This window comes from Eurytemora carolleeae, unplaced genomic scaffold, assembly GCF_000591075.1.
Source record: "Eurytemora carolleeae unplaced genomic scaffold, Eaff_2.0 scaffold1613, whole genome shotgun sequence".
NCBI lineage: Eukaryota > Metazoa > Arthropoda > Copepoda > Calanoida > Temoridae > Eurytemora > Eurytemora carolleeae.
This window is the reverse complement of record NW_019397521.1, coordinates 47,875-64,326: the sequence shown is the minus strand read 5'-3', so window position 1 is coordinate 64,326 and position 16,452 is coordinate 47,875. Positions and strand designations below refer to the sequence as shown.

General features: G+C 31.8%; 2 protein-coding genes across 3 annotated transcripts in view; one reads left to right on the top strand and one right to left on the bottom strand.

Moving 5' to 3' along the window:
• Positions 1-2,738, top strand: part of LOC111714712 (T-box-containing protein TBX6L) — a gene marked incomplete in the record, with an annotated part of 4,119 nt that extends 1,381 nt beyond the window's left edge. Inside the window, 5 exon segments of the mRNA XM_023489872.1 lie at positions 526-588; positions 870-978; positions 1,319-1,423; positions 1,511-1,713; positions 2,663-2,738. Of these exon segments, the coding sequence (XP_023345640.1) occupies positions 526-588; positions 870-978; positions 1,319-1,423; positions 1,511-1,713; positions 2,663-2,738 (556 nt within the window).
• Positions 2,739-3,860: 1,122 nt separating this feature from the next.
• LOC111714716 (nuclear receptor subfamily 2 group C member 1) overlaps positions 3,861-16,452 on the bottom strand; it is a 17,481-nt gene continuing 4,889 nt past the window's right edge. For both annotated transcript variants that reach the window (XM_023489875.1, XM_023489876.1), the window contains exons 10-18: positions 12,327-12,463; positions 12,118-12,204; positions 10,489-10,572; positions 9,129-9,185; positions 7,963-8,037; positions 7,575-7,623; positions 7,166-7,227; positions 5,785-5,876; positions 3,861-4,677 (exon numbers count right to left, since the gene is read on the bottom strand). In XM_023489875.1, the coding sequence (XP_023345643.1) occupies positions 4,055-4,677; positions 5,785-5,876; positions 7,166-7,227; positions 7,575-7,623; positions 7,963-8,037; positions 9,129-9,185; positions 10,489-10,572; positions 12,118-12,204; positions 12,327-12,463 (1,266 nt within the window). In that variant the 3' untranslated portion in view covers positions 3,861-4,054. The remainder of the gene's footprint in view (positions 4,678-5,784; positions 5,877-7,165; positions 7,228-7,574; positions 7,624-7,962; positions 8,038-9,128; positions 9,186-10,488; positions 10,573-12,117; positions 12,205-12,326; positions 12,464-16,452) is intronic.

The window sequence follows — 16,452 nt, the reverse complement described above, 5'->3', positions numbered from 1 at the left end:
ATCTAATATTTATGTAACTAAAATATATATATATAGATATATATATATATATATATATATATATGAATAATGAATATCTACAAAAATATAGATGTATAATATTTATATATATATATACAATTACGAGGAAAACCCAAATCATTTCAGAAGGTTTTCCAAGGTTAATTTAAAATTTGCACTCAGAAAATACAGTGTTCTTGAGTCCATCATATATATATTTATATATAATTCACGTGGATTTAACAGATCGGTCCCTTTCTCAGCAAGCCGTTACTTTAGATCATAATTTGACCTATTAAACATGTACTTTTTTTCTTTGCTCTGCTATATATTTTTTTGGGGCTTGTAATCTCGTAGATACTCCTATATTAAATGAGACGCTTCTGTCTGTATATTAATACCATTCCTAGTTTTCTTGTTTCTTTGACTCTCTGTATTTAAAAGGACTGTAAGTGTAATATCAGGTGACCCTCCATGCAAAGAAGGAAATGGCAGATTTACAATTTACAATTGTACCATGTTCAGGTACAAGTTTGTGGACAGTGAATGGAAGGTGGTGGGGGAGGCAGAACAACAGTTTAGTTCCAGGTAAAAAAAGTCTCTGTATATTAATTACATTTTTTTAATCAAATCAAAGAAACTTAATGCTTGCATCTATTTCTAAATTTCTAATGATGTTATATTCAAAATCTGTTGTTGGTCTAAACCTGTAATATTTCAAACTTTGACGATTAGATTTCACAAAATTCTGATTTTATGAACATCCCGAGAGTTCTGAGAGGTCTTCTATATTATGTACACAATTTACAGAGTTTATATACATCCCGAGAGTTCTGAGAGGTCTTCTATATAATGTACACAATTTACAGAGTTTATATACATCCCGAGAGTCCAGCGAAAGGTCACCAATGGTCTTCAGGAGACATCGTCTTCAATCGAGTCAAGATTACAAACAGTTTATTGGAACAAACAGGACATGTAAGTTGGACTTAATGATTTATTTTTTTCTAAATCCATATGTTTTTTCATGTCTTGTCTGCTTGTATTCAAAAACGCTATAAAACGACCCGATTAGGTCTAGGAAAGGTTTATGCCCAGTCGAAACTTATAAATTTTAAAGTCAAAAATATTTTGTAAAGATTTATTAAAAATCCATTTATTAAAAACATAAAAGTTCCTGAAATCTTATAATGTTATTTTCTTGTGTATGGTTGCGAATACTGGAAACATTTATAAGTAAACATTATGAGTGAACACCTTAGAAGCCCAGTTAACAAATATTTGTATCTATTTTACAAATTGAAAAAATTAATTTTAGATTGTTGTTTCCTCAATGCATAAATATTTCGTGCGCATTCACATTGTGCGCGCTAGAGAACCAACAGAGCTTTATTGCGCGCGTTATCATTCATTTTCATTTAAGGTAGGTTAAAGTATTATTATTTTTATTAATATCATCATTATTATTATTTTGATATTTTCATTAATATTATTATTACTATACTTTAAGGAGACGATATTTGTTGGAGTGACAGCATACCAGAATTCTAAACTTACCGAGCTTAAAATACAAACAAACCCTTTCGCCAAGGGGTTCAGGGATCCAGGAGAAGGGGTTGTGAAGGGGGCAGGGGTTCCTGAGAACCCCCTGCAGAGCGAAGGGGAGGAATCCACCCTTAATTCTCTGGTTACAGAAAACCTTTCTGAGCAAGGGTATGCATTTAATTTGTTCAAAATAATTTAAATAATTGAATTTTTATTAATTTTTGGTTTTCAGGGTTTTTATCTATTCTTCATTTAGGATTAAAAGGAATATCTGTGTATCGCCGAATAATGACCAGAAAAAATTAAAGATGAGATCCGAGAAATCAGAAAATTAAGATGGAAGACAAATAAAAGATAAAATAGGAACAAAAGTAAAGATGAGAAAAAAAGGAAAAAGGAAGAGATGAAGAAGAATAAGAATAAAGATGAAAGAACAGAGTCCAAATTTAATGAACTTAAATCCCCCAAAAACCGGTTTAAATTAAGCGCCGGCTTAAATCTTGAAACATTGAATATGATTTAAAAGTGGAACCAACCATATTTGAGCCCTGGCTTAAATTTAAGCCGTGGCTTAAATTCTTTAAATTCGGACTCTGAAAACATTTATGGAAAGGAGACAAGAAAAGGCAAAAAGTACCTCAAAGTTTTTAGAATGTTGAAATATTATTGTTTTTTTTTTTCTAGAACATGATATTTAAATCTACTGGTAAAATTACTTAATTTACAACACAATAAATATAGATAATTTTTCTTTAATATCGTCTTCTTATTCCACAATTTTAAGTAGGAACTTATATAATATCATAGTTTTTGTCGATTTTCATGTTTAATAGAACACCCTGTAGTTTATAGTGCGTTAAAATTGTCATTTTTATTGGTACAACCTGTAGATTCCGGACCACCCTGATCATACCTTGTTTTATTATGATCAGCTCTCTAGGTATACATCGTGAATTCAAGGTGTGTAATCATATAACTAGGTGTGTAATCATCTGACTAGGTGTGTAATCATATAACTAGGTGTGTAATCATCTGACTAGGTGTGTAATCATTTCAGAATTTAGAATCATTAAATAATCAAAGCTTGGAGAATTTAACAAGTCAATCCTGTGTTTAGGGCATTCCTGAACACATCCGAAAGATGGGGATCAGGGGCGTACTCAGGAATTTGTCCGGGGGGTGGGGGAGCTTAGCAATCGTTAGGGCCCAATTTATGTTTATATGGATTTATATATTTGGGTTTTAAAACATGCTTAAAAGAACTCTAAGTGTAATTTTAAGTTCAAGGTACCCTTCATGCAAAGATGGCAATGCCCGATTCACAGCCGTACCCTTAAAAGCTTTGTCTGGTCAAGCAAGAACTAGATTATATGAATGTTTATAATTTGGAAAACTGATTTATTTTCAATGGCGGTTTCTCTTCAAAAGGGAGTTACGCATTTTTGTTGCAGAAAGACAAATCCGAATTATCTGAATTAAATACTTTAGAAACTAGAAAATATGCAGTATCTTTCACATTATTTATCAGATTAAGGTTTTAAGGGAAACGTTGTAAATCGGACCTGTCATCTGTATATGGCAGGTCCGATGAAATAACGCGTACAATCACTTCATTGTAATTTTATCTTTTAAACAATGCTTTACAGACCACAAATTTTATTAAGTAAAACCACAAATTTGAAACTTTTGATAATTTTGTTATTTGGGTCATGCGAGGTCCTACAAAAAACTGTTTCCGCCGTTTTAACTTTTTTTGGAGACAATAAAATAAGCCACATATATTCATCTAATTTTTACTTAAAGAAAATGAACAGCATTCGCAAAAAAAACTGTAAACATTCTAAATCTTTATATTTTCCAAATTATGATCACGTGAATTTCCTGAAAAGGGGCTGCCTGGTTTATTTGGTGTACCGTCCCGTTTTGCCTGGTATAATCTGTATGTGTACCGTACAGCGGGTTAGATGTCGGCCCGGTTCTTGAAATGAACCGGACTTTACCAGGGGGGATGATAGTTTCCTACCTGTGTGCTCAGTTAGCTGTACTGTACACTTACAACTGTTTACTAATAATGATATACTATAGGTTAGGCCAGAATCAACTTATAATAAACAAATTTGCAGTACGCTCTCGGTAAAGTTCATGGCCTATACAATTAGTAAAGGATTAGCGTACATCATTACTCGATACACTATAACCTCGTTGGACTTAACAGAGTAAAAATTAAAAGATAATTAGAAATACTTCTTAAGACTTATAATTGGAAATTGTTACACCTCTGAAAATATGTCATAAGTTCATATTTAATACATTAATTAAACCAGTTATATCATTTCTTTATTAGATACATTATCAATTTTATACAGTAACATATTTTTATTTATGTTTATGCTATTTCAAATATTGTCTTTTAATAAAACACACAAATTTTCAGAAAAGATATTTGAAAAAAATTTCAAAATTCAAATTAAGTTTTTATTATAATGAACCGTGATAATTTTCTCCAGTTTCAACAGTTCTCAGTTTCTTGTTTTATAATTCCGTTCATTTGCAGGATAAACGGAATAACAGTTTCTATTCTCACACTTTCCGCCATACCGGAGAAAAATATCTCGTCCATACTCCAGGATTTGAACCCGTTAAGGAGAGACAACTGGAGTAGAAGACGACCTCCATCCATCCAACATCTAGAAGGTGTAGTTTCTGATTTAAAAGCTAGAACTGGGAGATTTTCTATTTTTCTTGGTTCCTTCATTGCAGATATTTCTTCGACAGCTTCTATTTTGTTCGAAAATTCTTCGTCAACAGCTTTTCTTGTTTGGTTTGTTTCAGTTTCTATTGTGGTTTGGTTTGAGTTGGATAAAGATGTTTGGTTTGGTGTTTTAGCTAAGGTTGTTTGGTTTGATTTTGTTTCGAATGCTTGTTTTGCTTCAACGTCAACGATTGTTTGACTTGATCTTGATACAGCTGTTTGCTTTGTCTCAGTACGTATAATTGTTTGGTTTTCTGTTGTTTGGCTGGCTGTTGTTTGGTTTTCTGTTGTTTGGTTTGTGTAATAAGTTTGAAGACTGGAGAGTAAAGAGTTTCTAATTTGTTGGAAATGTTTTGAAACATCTCTGCTCAGCTCAAAATCTGAAATAAGGATAATAATAATACTGAAAAGTAATAATATTATTAAAATTTGTTATTACAGTTAAACAGACAATAATCATGACAAAAAGAATGAAAAAAATTTCTTAAGATTTTAAAAATCATCTTAGGAAGTGCACACTCGCAACAAACTAGAATTTTCTTTTATCAGGTGAAAACCTGATATTATTTTTTCAAAACATGGGTGTCAAAAGATGCTTTTTGAACTTTTCAGGGTATTTTTTACGATTTTAATGTTTCTGACATTTTGATACTAATTTTTTTCGAAAGTTATATTACTGATTTTATTTACACAAAAAGCTAAAATCTGAATGAGTTTAAAAATTTTGATTATTCTCAATTTTTTTTTATTTTTAACCTTTAAAAAAAAATCTAATAGTTTTGATGACTTTTATGTTTCGTGTTTTCCAATTTAATTTATTAATGGATTGCGTTGTAAAGCTGGCAGGAATAAAAATAAAAGTTTAAAGTTTTATTGAAAAAAGATCTGTGACAGAATTTAAAGAATTTAAGCTCTGGGTCGCTAATCTGCCTTCCACTGGTTCAAACCACACCGATTACAACAATTTTCGTGAGGATTTGAATAGGTCATTGAGGATTTCTAATGTAATATTTCTAAACATGAAGATCATTTTCTTCAAGGGACTATAAGTGTAAATTCATATGACCACCCATTTAAAGAGGAGAATCCCCGATTCACAACTGAACCCTTTAAACCTTTGATTGATCAAGGATTCACAACTGTACCCTTTAAACCTTTGATTGATCAAGGATTCACAACGGTACCCTTTAAACCTTTGATTGATCAAGGATTCACAACTGTACCCTTTAAACCTTAGACTGATCAAAGATTCACAACAGTACCCTTTAAACCTTTGTCTCATCAAGGATTCACAACGGTACCCTTTAAACCTTTGACTGATCAAGGATTCACAACGATACCCTTTAAACCTTTGATTGATTAAGGATTCACAACGGTACCCTTTAAACCTTTGACTGATCGGATGTCGGACATATCAGTATTGATTTTCTGAAACGCTTTAAACTGCTAAAAACTTTTTTCATTGTAAAATATTGTAAAAAATAAACCTGGATTGAAAATAATAAAAATCTTGAGAAAAGCATATTCTGTGTGAGTCAAGTGTAGCTCGGAGATCTCTTTACTCCGCCGAAATATATTCCTAAAAAAATCAGTTTTTGTCACTAACTTGAATTTTCTAATCCCTATATCTTTGCAACCTGATGGCGTAAAGAACTGTATATTTCAAATTTAGATTATTTGATCAGAATTCCTATTTTGAAATATTAAAATTCTACGAAATTAGGTTACAATACATGCATAAGGATTTGAAAATTAGAGGCATGACTATTTATTAACATGTTCCTTAACTTTTTGATAACAATTTTTGGCCGAGTCCAATTTTACTAATACTAGGCTTTCAGGGCGCTTTGCGCTCATCTTCTAGTTCAATTGTAAAAATTTTCTCTTTGTATACATTGTAAAACAGTAAAAAGATTTTATTAAAAATTTATTGGATTTTCAAAATTTAATGGAAATCAAATTTTCTCAAAGGGTAATTATTTGAATTTTATTCATCCATAAACCTTCCCTGGTGACATTGCAAGAACCCATACAAAATTTGGGCCCGATCGGTTCAGCCGTTTTGACGTTTATTGGATACAAACAAACGAACACCCACCCAGACAATTAAGCAAAGTATAAACATAGATTAAACAATTTTAGCATGTTTGATTTTTTTATTTAAACTTTTTACTTTTCGAATTTACAGATACAAAGTTTTCTCACAATAATTGTTGTTAAGATTCCATATAAATTCGGTTCAAGCAATTGTGATTTCAAATAGATTTTTAAACCCGGCCTCACTATGAAGTCAAACCTTATAGAAATCCAACGTATAGAAACTGCTACGTATGGCGTATTTTCCGGGAGAACATTTTTTATATTTTTGAGAAATTAAACGTTTTTGTAAAACATTATAGTTTATCATTGTTATTATCATAATTTCTATTTTTTTAACATACCCTAGACATTAAAGGAGCAAAATAGTTTGTGTTTAAAGTCCCCCAGATTTTATTATGTACTGACAACATAAATGAATGATTATATGGTTATACATAAAATTGCGTGTTACTATTAAAAAAACTATTTTATTTTTAGAAAAAAAATTCTTAAAAGTATAAAAAAAGTTCTCCAGTAATGCTAATATGATTTCATAAAATTCCGTTTTACCATTTAAAAAAAGGATTTATGAAAATTATATCTACTTTACACTGATTATTTAATTTCTCAAAAATATAAAAAATGTTCTCCCGGAAAATAAGCTATACGTAGCGGTTTCTATACGTTAGATTTCTATAAGGTTTGACTTCCTCACTATAAATAAAAAAAATATTCAATGCATTAAATAAAAATAAATCTGGCATGGATCAGCTTTTTAAAATGATTTACCTTGTATCTTGAATGAGGTTCGTTAGAGTGCTCAGGTTAGCACTTTCATCTTTTAAACGGGTCTACGGTAAAACAATATTAAATGGCTGCGAGGATAAGAAAGAAAAGTATGTAAAGTAAACGTTTATGTTTTGGTAGGTTTAGAAGCAGACAAATTTATTCATAATGTTTGATAAGTATTGGAAACAAAATAAAGAAACTACAGTGATAACTATAAAACTGTAGAATAGGAAGACGACATTAACGCAATACGTATTAATTAAAATTGGCCTGTTGCTGTGACTCATGTTCATTGGATTATCTAAAGTCATAATTTAAGTCTAAAAGTCGACTTCCTATTACAGAGTTTTCTGCAGTTATCACTGTAAAACAATGACTTCAAAACATATAAAAATTAATCTGATGAGACCTGTAAACTATCTGTGACGGCAAGCATAAGATTTTCCAATCCGATTTCCCTAGAGTAGAGAAAAATCATGAAACTGCAGAAAATAAGTCCCAGGAATTTTCTTTTTGGGATTTAAACCAATCAGGAATTTTTACTTCAAATTCTTAGTTTCCTTGTCGACTTTCATGCAGAGGTTCAAATAATACAACTTAAAAAATCAAATCTGCCTGATTGCATGTATTACATAATTCATAATTACATGTTCATGCACATTCATAATGACATGTACAATGTACATGTCCATTCATAATTACATGTACAGTACATGCCCATTCATAAATACATATATACATGCCGATTCATAATTACATGTACATGCCGATCTTCCTTATAATTCCGTGAAAGTTACCTGGCTGATTGAGCAAGGCCTAGTACAAACAGCTGAGTCCACGAGTTCCGTAGGATTAAAACTTGTATGTCAGACCTGTACAATAAAACATGAATTAATTATGAACAAAATTAATGTTTTAAACATTTTGAATTCATAATATTTTGTAAATACTTTATTAATATTATTATGTACAACATGTTGTTCATTAATTATGTACAAAATAATCTTAATTAAAAATGTTTAAAACATTATTAACTAAGTATGTAGAAAACATTACTAATGAGGTATGAAAAAACATTATTATTTAAGTATACAAAATATTATCAATTAAGAATGTTTAAAACATTACTAATTAAGCATAGAGAATAGAATATATATTAGAGGGGAATTTAAAGAATCTCTCGGTATGAATTTTTTCAGTCCCTTTCAGCCTGAAAGGGAGTTCAAAGTGTACAAATCATGTAAATGTTCACAAATTATATGCAGTAGAGTACATTAATACAGTTTGTTCCCTAGACTATTCATTTCAATTTCGAATTTTTTAAAGCTGTTAAATAAACTTTATAATGAATTAAAAGTGAATAAAAAACATCATTTGATTTATAGTTATAACGGAAAATCATCGTTTGTAAAGTGAAAGGCATAGAGTCTATGTGAAATGATCATTGGTCAATTATGAAACCAGCCTATTTCATAATTTGGTTTTGCTTTTAACATTAATTTTAGATTTTCTATAAAATGATGTTTCAGGGCCCAAAAGGTTATTTAGCATAAATATGTGAAGTACACCTGCAGTATGGAAACAGTACAACAAAATGGCCGTTTTACACTTTTTTCTAGTAAATTCCCATCTAATATATATTCTATTCTCTTTGTTATTAAGCTTATACAACAAATTGCTAATTTTGGAAGTTTTTACAACTTACAGTATTAAATTTGAATACTTGTATAAATCTTTAGCTCTGAAAGTTTATTATATAAAAAAGTTCAATTTAAAATCAATCTGTAAAAAATATATCATTCTTGGTCTAACCTGAACAAATATAAGGTTTGACACTTGATCAATTAGATTTTATCTGTATATAGCCCGAATCCATACCATCCCATAACGTTCAATGGTTACAACTTAATTCTTGTTATTTACAAATTCAAGCCTCCTTAGTATAAAATGTAAAAAAGCTTACTCTAATTTTGCGAATGCTTCAATGTTCTTAACCCAGTTTATCGTTAGGAACAGAAGTCTAAAATATTTTAAAATTATTATTTTTAGAATTTATTCAGATTATTAAAAAAAAACATTTGTGTTTTTATATTGTTTGTTGATTTTGTTACTTTTAGTAGAATTCGGGAAACATGTTACCCTCCATTTATAGATTTACTATGGTAATGTAATAATTTAATCTATGAACTTTCGTTTGTGGAAAATGATAAATAAAGCTAAGGATTCTCTGCATATTAGGAATTAAGGATTTAAGTTGTAGCAAGATAATAAGGGAAATTTTTGGAATTCAACACTTTTAAATGCAAACCAAACATTTCCTCGTTTTTGTTTAGGCAATTGGGTTAAAAGATACCGTTGCGCATCGGACATGCCACTCTATAAATGCAGGGTCATTTGAAATTACGTCTACAGATCCTCTAGCTCTAAGCTTATATTGTTTACATTTTTATTTAATTGATTACAGACTATACAGTGACTCAAGTTAGTACTTGAAATAGTCCAATGTACAGGGTGTCCCAATAAACATGGGAATTCAGTGACGAATTCGATATCGTCTTTTAAAATCAATCTTTGATTTAGTTTAGTGATACCTACTGAGAAAGCTGTAATCTGTAAGAGTTTCGTCTGCTATGTTCACATTTTGTTTGTTTATGTTTTGACTGCATACTGTTGTACTTAGTAAAACAAGAAAATTGCAGTATACAAACAGAGTAAACTTGTCCGTCTTCGGTGTTCATCTTGCGGAGACATTATAGACACATCTTTACAGTTTTTTACCCTTTTCATAAAATAAACTCTATAGCAGACATAATACTGTTATGGCTTTTGAAATTAGGTATTACAATGCTAATTCATAACAAAGACGATATCCAATTCGTCACTGAATTCCCATGTTTTTTGGGACATCCTGTACGTAAGAGCACAGCATTTGTGTAGTGTGCAGAGACCATTTCACTTTATAATTGATTTATTAGCTACTTGTGTAACTATTTGCTTTGTAACAACATCAAATACACTCAGGAGCGGATACAGGGGGGGGGGGGCGGGAGGACCTTCGCACCCCCCTGACAGATTCAGAGATTTAAGAATAGCTTCTCAATAGCACTTAAGGGAAAGAAAACGAAGTGCAAAACAAAATTTCGATCAAGGCGCTTCTTTTTTCGAAATCTGGATTATTTTTTCCGAAATAAATCTAGCATCCCTTTATCTTAAATCAAGTATCCGCCCCTGAATACACTTTACTTCATATATTGCTTTAATGTCGTATTCCTTTTCCACAGTTATTTGGTTCTCAATGTCGGTTGTTTTGTTGTGTTGTATACCTGGAGGCAGTTTCACAGATAAAATGGACTCCACTATTCATTAATGTACTGCTAATGGAGAGGGATGGAGGTATGAGAACAAACCTAAATTTTGAAGTCAAACCTTATAGAAATCCAACGTATAGAAACTGCTACGTATAGCAACATGGCGTATTTTCCGGGAGAACATTATTTTTATTTTTGAGAAATTAAACGTTTTTGTAAAACATTGTAGCTTATCATTATCATTATCATAATTTCTATTTTTTTAACATGCCCTAGACATTAAAGAAGCAAAATAGTTTAAGATGTACATTTGTACTGCTCTCTATTGTGTTTAAGGTCCCCCAGATTTTATTATGTACTGACAACAACAATGAATAATTATATGGTTACATAACATTGCATGTTACTATTAAAAAAGACATTTATAAAAATGCTATCTACAGTTTTATTTTTAGAAAAAAAAATTCTTAAAGTATAAAAAAAAGTTCTCCAGTAATGCTAATATGATTTCATAAAATTCCGTTTTTCCATTTAAATAAAAGGATTTTATGAAAATTATATTTACTTTACACTGATTATTTAGTTTCTCAAAAATATAAAAAATGTTCCCCCGGAAAATACGCCTCGTTGCTATACCTAGTGTTTCTATACGTTGGATTTCTATAAGGTTTGGCGCCCTAAATTTTAAACAATCTAAATTCGGTAAAATATAAAGAATTAGGTGGCACGGCGCACACCAAATGCTACCTGGGATCTAGGAAATAAAAAGTCTTTTTGTCAGATTCAAACGCAATTCTATGTCAAATCTCAGATCTCAGAATTGTTGAAATATTACTAAACTAAATTTACAACGAAATAAAGAGTATAATGCAAGAAGCATTTTATTATTTGTATATTTTGTTACACATTCTCCATAAGGAGATTTATATCTGATATATTTTTGTTCAAAAAAAGTTTACTACCTGGGATCTAGGAATACTACCTGGGATCTAGGAATACTACCTGGGATCTATGAATACTACCTGGGATCTAGGAATACTACCTGGGATCTAGGAATACTACCTGGGATCTAGGAATACTACCAGGGATCTAGGAATACTACCTGGGATCTAGGAATACTACCTGGGATCTAGGAATACTACCTGGGATCTAGGAATACTACCTGGGATCTAGGAATACTACCTGGGATCTAGGAATAATACCTGGGATCTAGGAATACTACAAATGGTATCTAGGAATTATATCAGGTATCTAGGAATACTACCTGGGATCTAGGAAAACTACCTGGGATCTAGGAATACTACCTGGGATCTAGGAATACTAACTGAGATCTAGGAATACTACCTGGGATCTAGGAATACTACCTGGGATCTAGGAATACTACCTGTGATCTAGGGATACTACCTGGGATCTAGGATTACTACCTGGGATCTAAGAATACTACCTGGGATCTAGGATTACTACCTAGTATCTAGGAACTCTGCCAGAGATCTAGGAATACTACCTGGAATCTAGGAATACTACATAGTATCTAGGAATACTTCCTGGAATCTAGGAATACTACCTGGTATCTAGGAATACTACCTGGAATCTAGGAATACTACCTGGGATCTAGGAATACTACCTGGAATCTAGGAATACTACCTGGAATCTAGGAACTGAAAAGGCTGAATATTTTCATCATCAATGCTTCCATTTTTCTCCTTTCCTTCTTCTTCTTTCATCTCTGGTCTGAGTAAATATGAATAATTAGGTTAATGGGATTGTTCGCAAGTTATGATGACAGTTTGTTTTAAAATTGTAAAAATTAAGTTTTTTTCCATCAAAAGCAAGAGCTAAGATTTTGCTCTGACCTGAGCCACCCTGAGGACATATCCTTAAGTTGGTTGAGTAGATTGAGCCGGTCAACAGTATCTGTACAGTCCTCCTCCCCACCACCCTCACCCTCACCACCCTCAAAAGATTCATCTACAATCAACAGAGGAAGCTCCTAAACCAGAGTATTTGTTTCAAGAATGTCCTAGTTTGAGAAGTACATTTATGGCTTCTAGATATAAATACATGATAAATAACAGTGTATTAATTAAAGGAGAGGAAGATGAGGTCTTCTCTTGTTCCAGAATCCGGCGCTACTGATTTGCGGATTTTATAATTCTGTTCGGGGATTTCATCCTCTAAATAGTTAAGGATTTTTGGAGACAATTATATTTACTTTACACTGATTATTTAGTTTCTCAAAAATATAAAAAATGTTCCCCCGGAAAATACGCCTCGTTGCTATACCTAGTGTTTCTATACGTTGGATTTCTATAAGGTTTGGCGCCCTAAATTTTAAACAATCTAAATTCGGTTAATAAATGGTTCTGTGGTGTAAGGGATGATTGTGTGGTTCAATGAATGGTTCTGTGGTTCAATGAATGGTTTTTTGGTTCAATAAATGGTTCTGTGGTTCAAAGGATTGTTTTGTGGTGTAAAGGATGGTTGTGTGGTTCATAGAATTCATCAATGTGTTTTTAACCCTTGTAAATGTATAATTATGTGCCTAATAAAATATTTATTTATTTATTTATTTAAATGGTTCTGTAATTCAATGAATGGTTCTGTGGTTCAATGAATGGTTCTGTGATTCAAAGGATGGTTCTATGGTGCAATGAATGGTTTCATGGTTCATTGAATGTTTGTGTTGTTCGATGAATAGTTGTGTGGTTTAATGAATGATTCTGTGGTTCAATGAATTTATTTTGGTTCAATGAATGGTTCTGTGGTTCAAGGAATGGTTCTGTAGTGCAATGAATGGTTCTGTGATTCAATGAATGGTTCTGTAGTTCAAAGGATGGTTCTGTGGTTCAATGAATGGTTCTGTAGTTCAATGAATGGTTCTGTGGTTTAATGAATGGTTCTGTAGTTCAATGAATGGTTCTGTGGTTCAATGGATGGTTCTGTAGTTCACTGAATGGTTATGCTGCAGTAAATGCCCTACTCCAACAAATACTTTTATATCGGTACCAATCCAGGTGTAACCTTCCGTATCCTAAGGTATCTGTTTTACAAGATACAACTCAATCTGGAACTCCTGTTTACTCAATAATATTTTAGTCAATATCAAACCAGATACAACTCTATCTCTATTCTCTTTCTTACAAGATACAACTCAATCTCGAACTTGCTTGTCTGATCAATAAATACTTAATCTCGTTCAATCCAGATAAGAAGCATGTTGTATTAATTAGTTTGTATCGCTCAGATACAACTATCTCTCTATAATACTCAATCTCTATCAATCCAGATAAGAAGCATGTTGTATTAATTAGTTTGTATCGCTCAGATACAACTAGGTCTCTATAATACTCAATCTCTATCAATCCAGATAAGACTCATGTTGTATTAATTAGTTGTATCGCTCAGATACAACTAGTTTCCTGTAATACTTAATCTCTATCAATCCGGATAAGACGCTGTGTAATTTTTAGTATTTATCGCTCAGATACAACTAGTTCCCTGTAATCTTTTGTATCTGTCTTACAAGATACAACTTAAATTCGTCTTGTTCACTACATGTGGATATTTTACCCTAACACTGTAAACAAACAGAGTATTATTCCAACTAACTATATTTTGAGTTCTATGGTACAGGTTAAGTTAATGAACATAAGCACACGTTTTCTGTAGGTATTTACAAGCGTAGTAAGGATAATCGCAATACAGGTTTTTATGTAGTTATTCACTAGTATAGTTAGGTTTACAGACAATGTACAATGTAATATATCTTTGTGTGTTCAGGTTTATAAATATGGGTTTCACAATGATATTTATTACAGTATGGTTCAATGAATGGTTGTGTGGTTCAATTAATGGTTCTGTGGTTCAATGAATGGTTCTGTGGTTCAATAAATGTATAGAAGAATTGGTATATTTGAAACTGCTTCTGAGAGGGTAAATGGTCAGTAAATCTATTGACAGAATCAAGATCTCCTTTCATTGCTTTTAGTGGGTGTCTCAAAAAAACATTTTATATTGCAAAAATAAATAAAAAGAATCAAGCTTCTCGTTTAATGGTTGTTGATACTTTTTTTAAGGATTAGTATATTGGACAAATATTTAAGAAACAAAGAAGTTCTTATTAGAAAATGATTTTACTGAGGCAAATTCTAATCATCTGAGAATGTAGTTTCATGATATAGAACAAACCATGCGCCGTGTGCTTAGGTTAGGACAGGACATGTGGGTTCCAGCACTGTGGCTAGGGGGCTCAGTTGGTGCATAAGCTGATCCAAAAAAGATGATTAAATTTGATCTGACCACATCATTTACTTCTCAAACCTCATCAAAATGAATGTTAAAACTAGATAAAATTTAATATTTCTTTTAGAATGCTTATATCTTTTGCTTGACGCTTTTTACATAATAAAATGTGCTCAAACCTGAATTTTATCTTTTTTGTAAAATAAATGATTAAAACACTTGCTTTTGCATCTTTTCTGTATTCTAATGATTTCTGTAGTAAACTGTAGGGCCATATTTTTTGCAGGACACCCTGTGTTGTAGATCCATTTTTCAAGACACCCTGTGTTGTAGGCCATTTTTTAGGACACCCTGTGTTGTAGGGCCATTTTCAGGACACCCTTTGTTGTAGGGCCATTTTTCAGGACACCCTGTGGTGTAGGACTCTCTCTGTTCCNTTTCAGGACACCCTGTGTTGTAGGGCCATTTTTCAGGACACTCTGTTCGGAAGGATTTAAAAAAGGTATTCTATCCTTCCTTATCCCTGATGCTAAAGTTATATTTTCAGTAGTTACACATGGTAGACCTTTACTTAAAGGGAGTGTTCGCAAAAATGAAAGGGGGTATTGGCTGATTCCGAAATGAATTCGATTTTTATCACTATTATTTTACTTCTATCAGTTGCTAATTTAACGCGAAAATGGTTAATAACGCCTTATACCCAGGATAATAGACGGAGTTGCATTATTCAAACCAACCCGTAAATAATTCAGTTCAATTTAAAACTGAACATTCAGATGCATAATATCGAATTCAATTTGGAGCATTTATATAATTCATATGTAGTTGAAATATCTTAATTTCAATCCTGTCGGCCTACTATTCAGCCTGCAAAAAAGAAGAACATACCGCACCACCTAGAAACAACACATATCTCATTAGCAGTAGGTGTGATGTCATTCAGTCCTCTTAACTATAAAAAGGATCATATAGTCTTGATGTAAATTTCAATCAATAGACTGACACATTCAAATCTCAAAATCAGAAAGACAATATCCAAAATGAAATAAAACTGTAGTCCTAAAAAGACCATTTTCGTACAGATTTTATACTTCTGTGGGGGTCTCTAGCGGTAGTATTATGCACTACAAAAGAAAAATGTTCAAGTATGCTCAGAAAACCGGTTTTAAATTAAATTTCGTGGATTTTATTAAAATAATTCGTTCTTTCGTAAAGAAATTGAATCACATTAGTTTTGAAATATTGCATAAGATATAGATTATTGTATGAATTAAAAATTAATATAAAGGGGTTGATGGATTAAAATAAAAAAAATGTTTAACACATTTTATAACAATTTTTAACTTGTTTTATACCATGATATACCCCGCAAACCACCGACCTAAACCGATCCTTAAATCTAGGTTGTTTTAGCTCTGAATTAGGTCGAGCTAGGTCGGATGACCTTAACCAACCTTAACCGACCTTAGGCGACGTTGATTAAGGTCATTTTAGGTCGAGCTAGGTCGGATGACCTTAACCGACTTTAAACGACCTTAATCTATAAGGTCATTTTTGGTCAGGTTAAGTCATTTTAGGTCGCATCATTTTGCAAGGTCATTCTTAAGTAAATTTAAGTTATATGAGGTCGGGACCAGAATGACATTTTAAACTATTATTTCAAATTTGAGGTTTATTAAAAAGAGAATTTCTCTTCTCAAAATTGATAAAAATATTGTTTCCGTTAATTTAACTAAA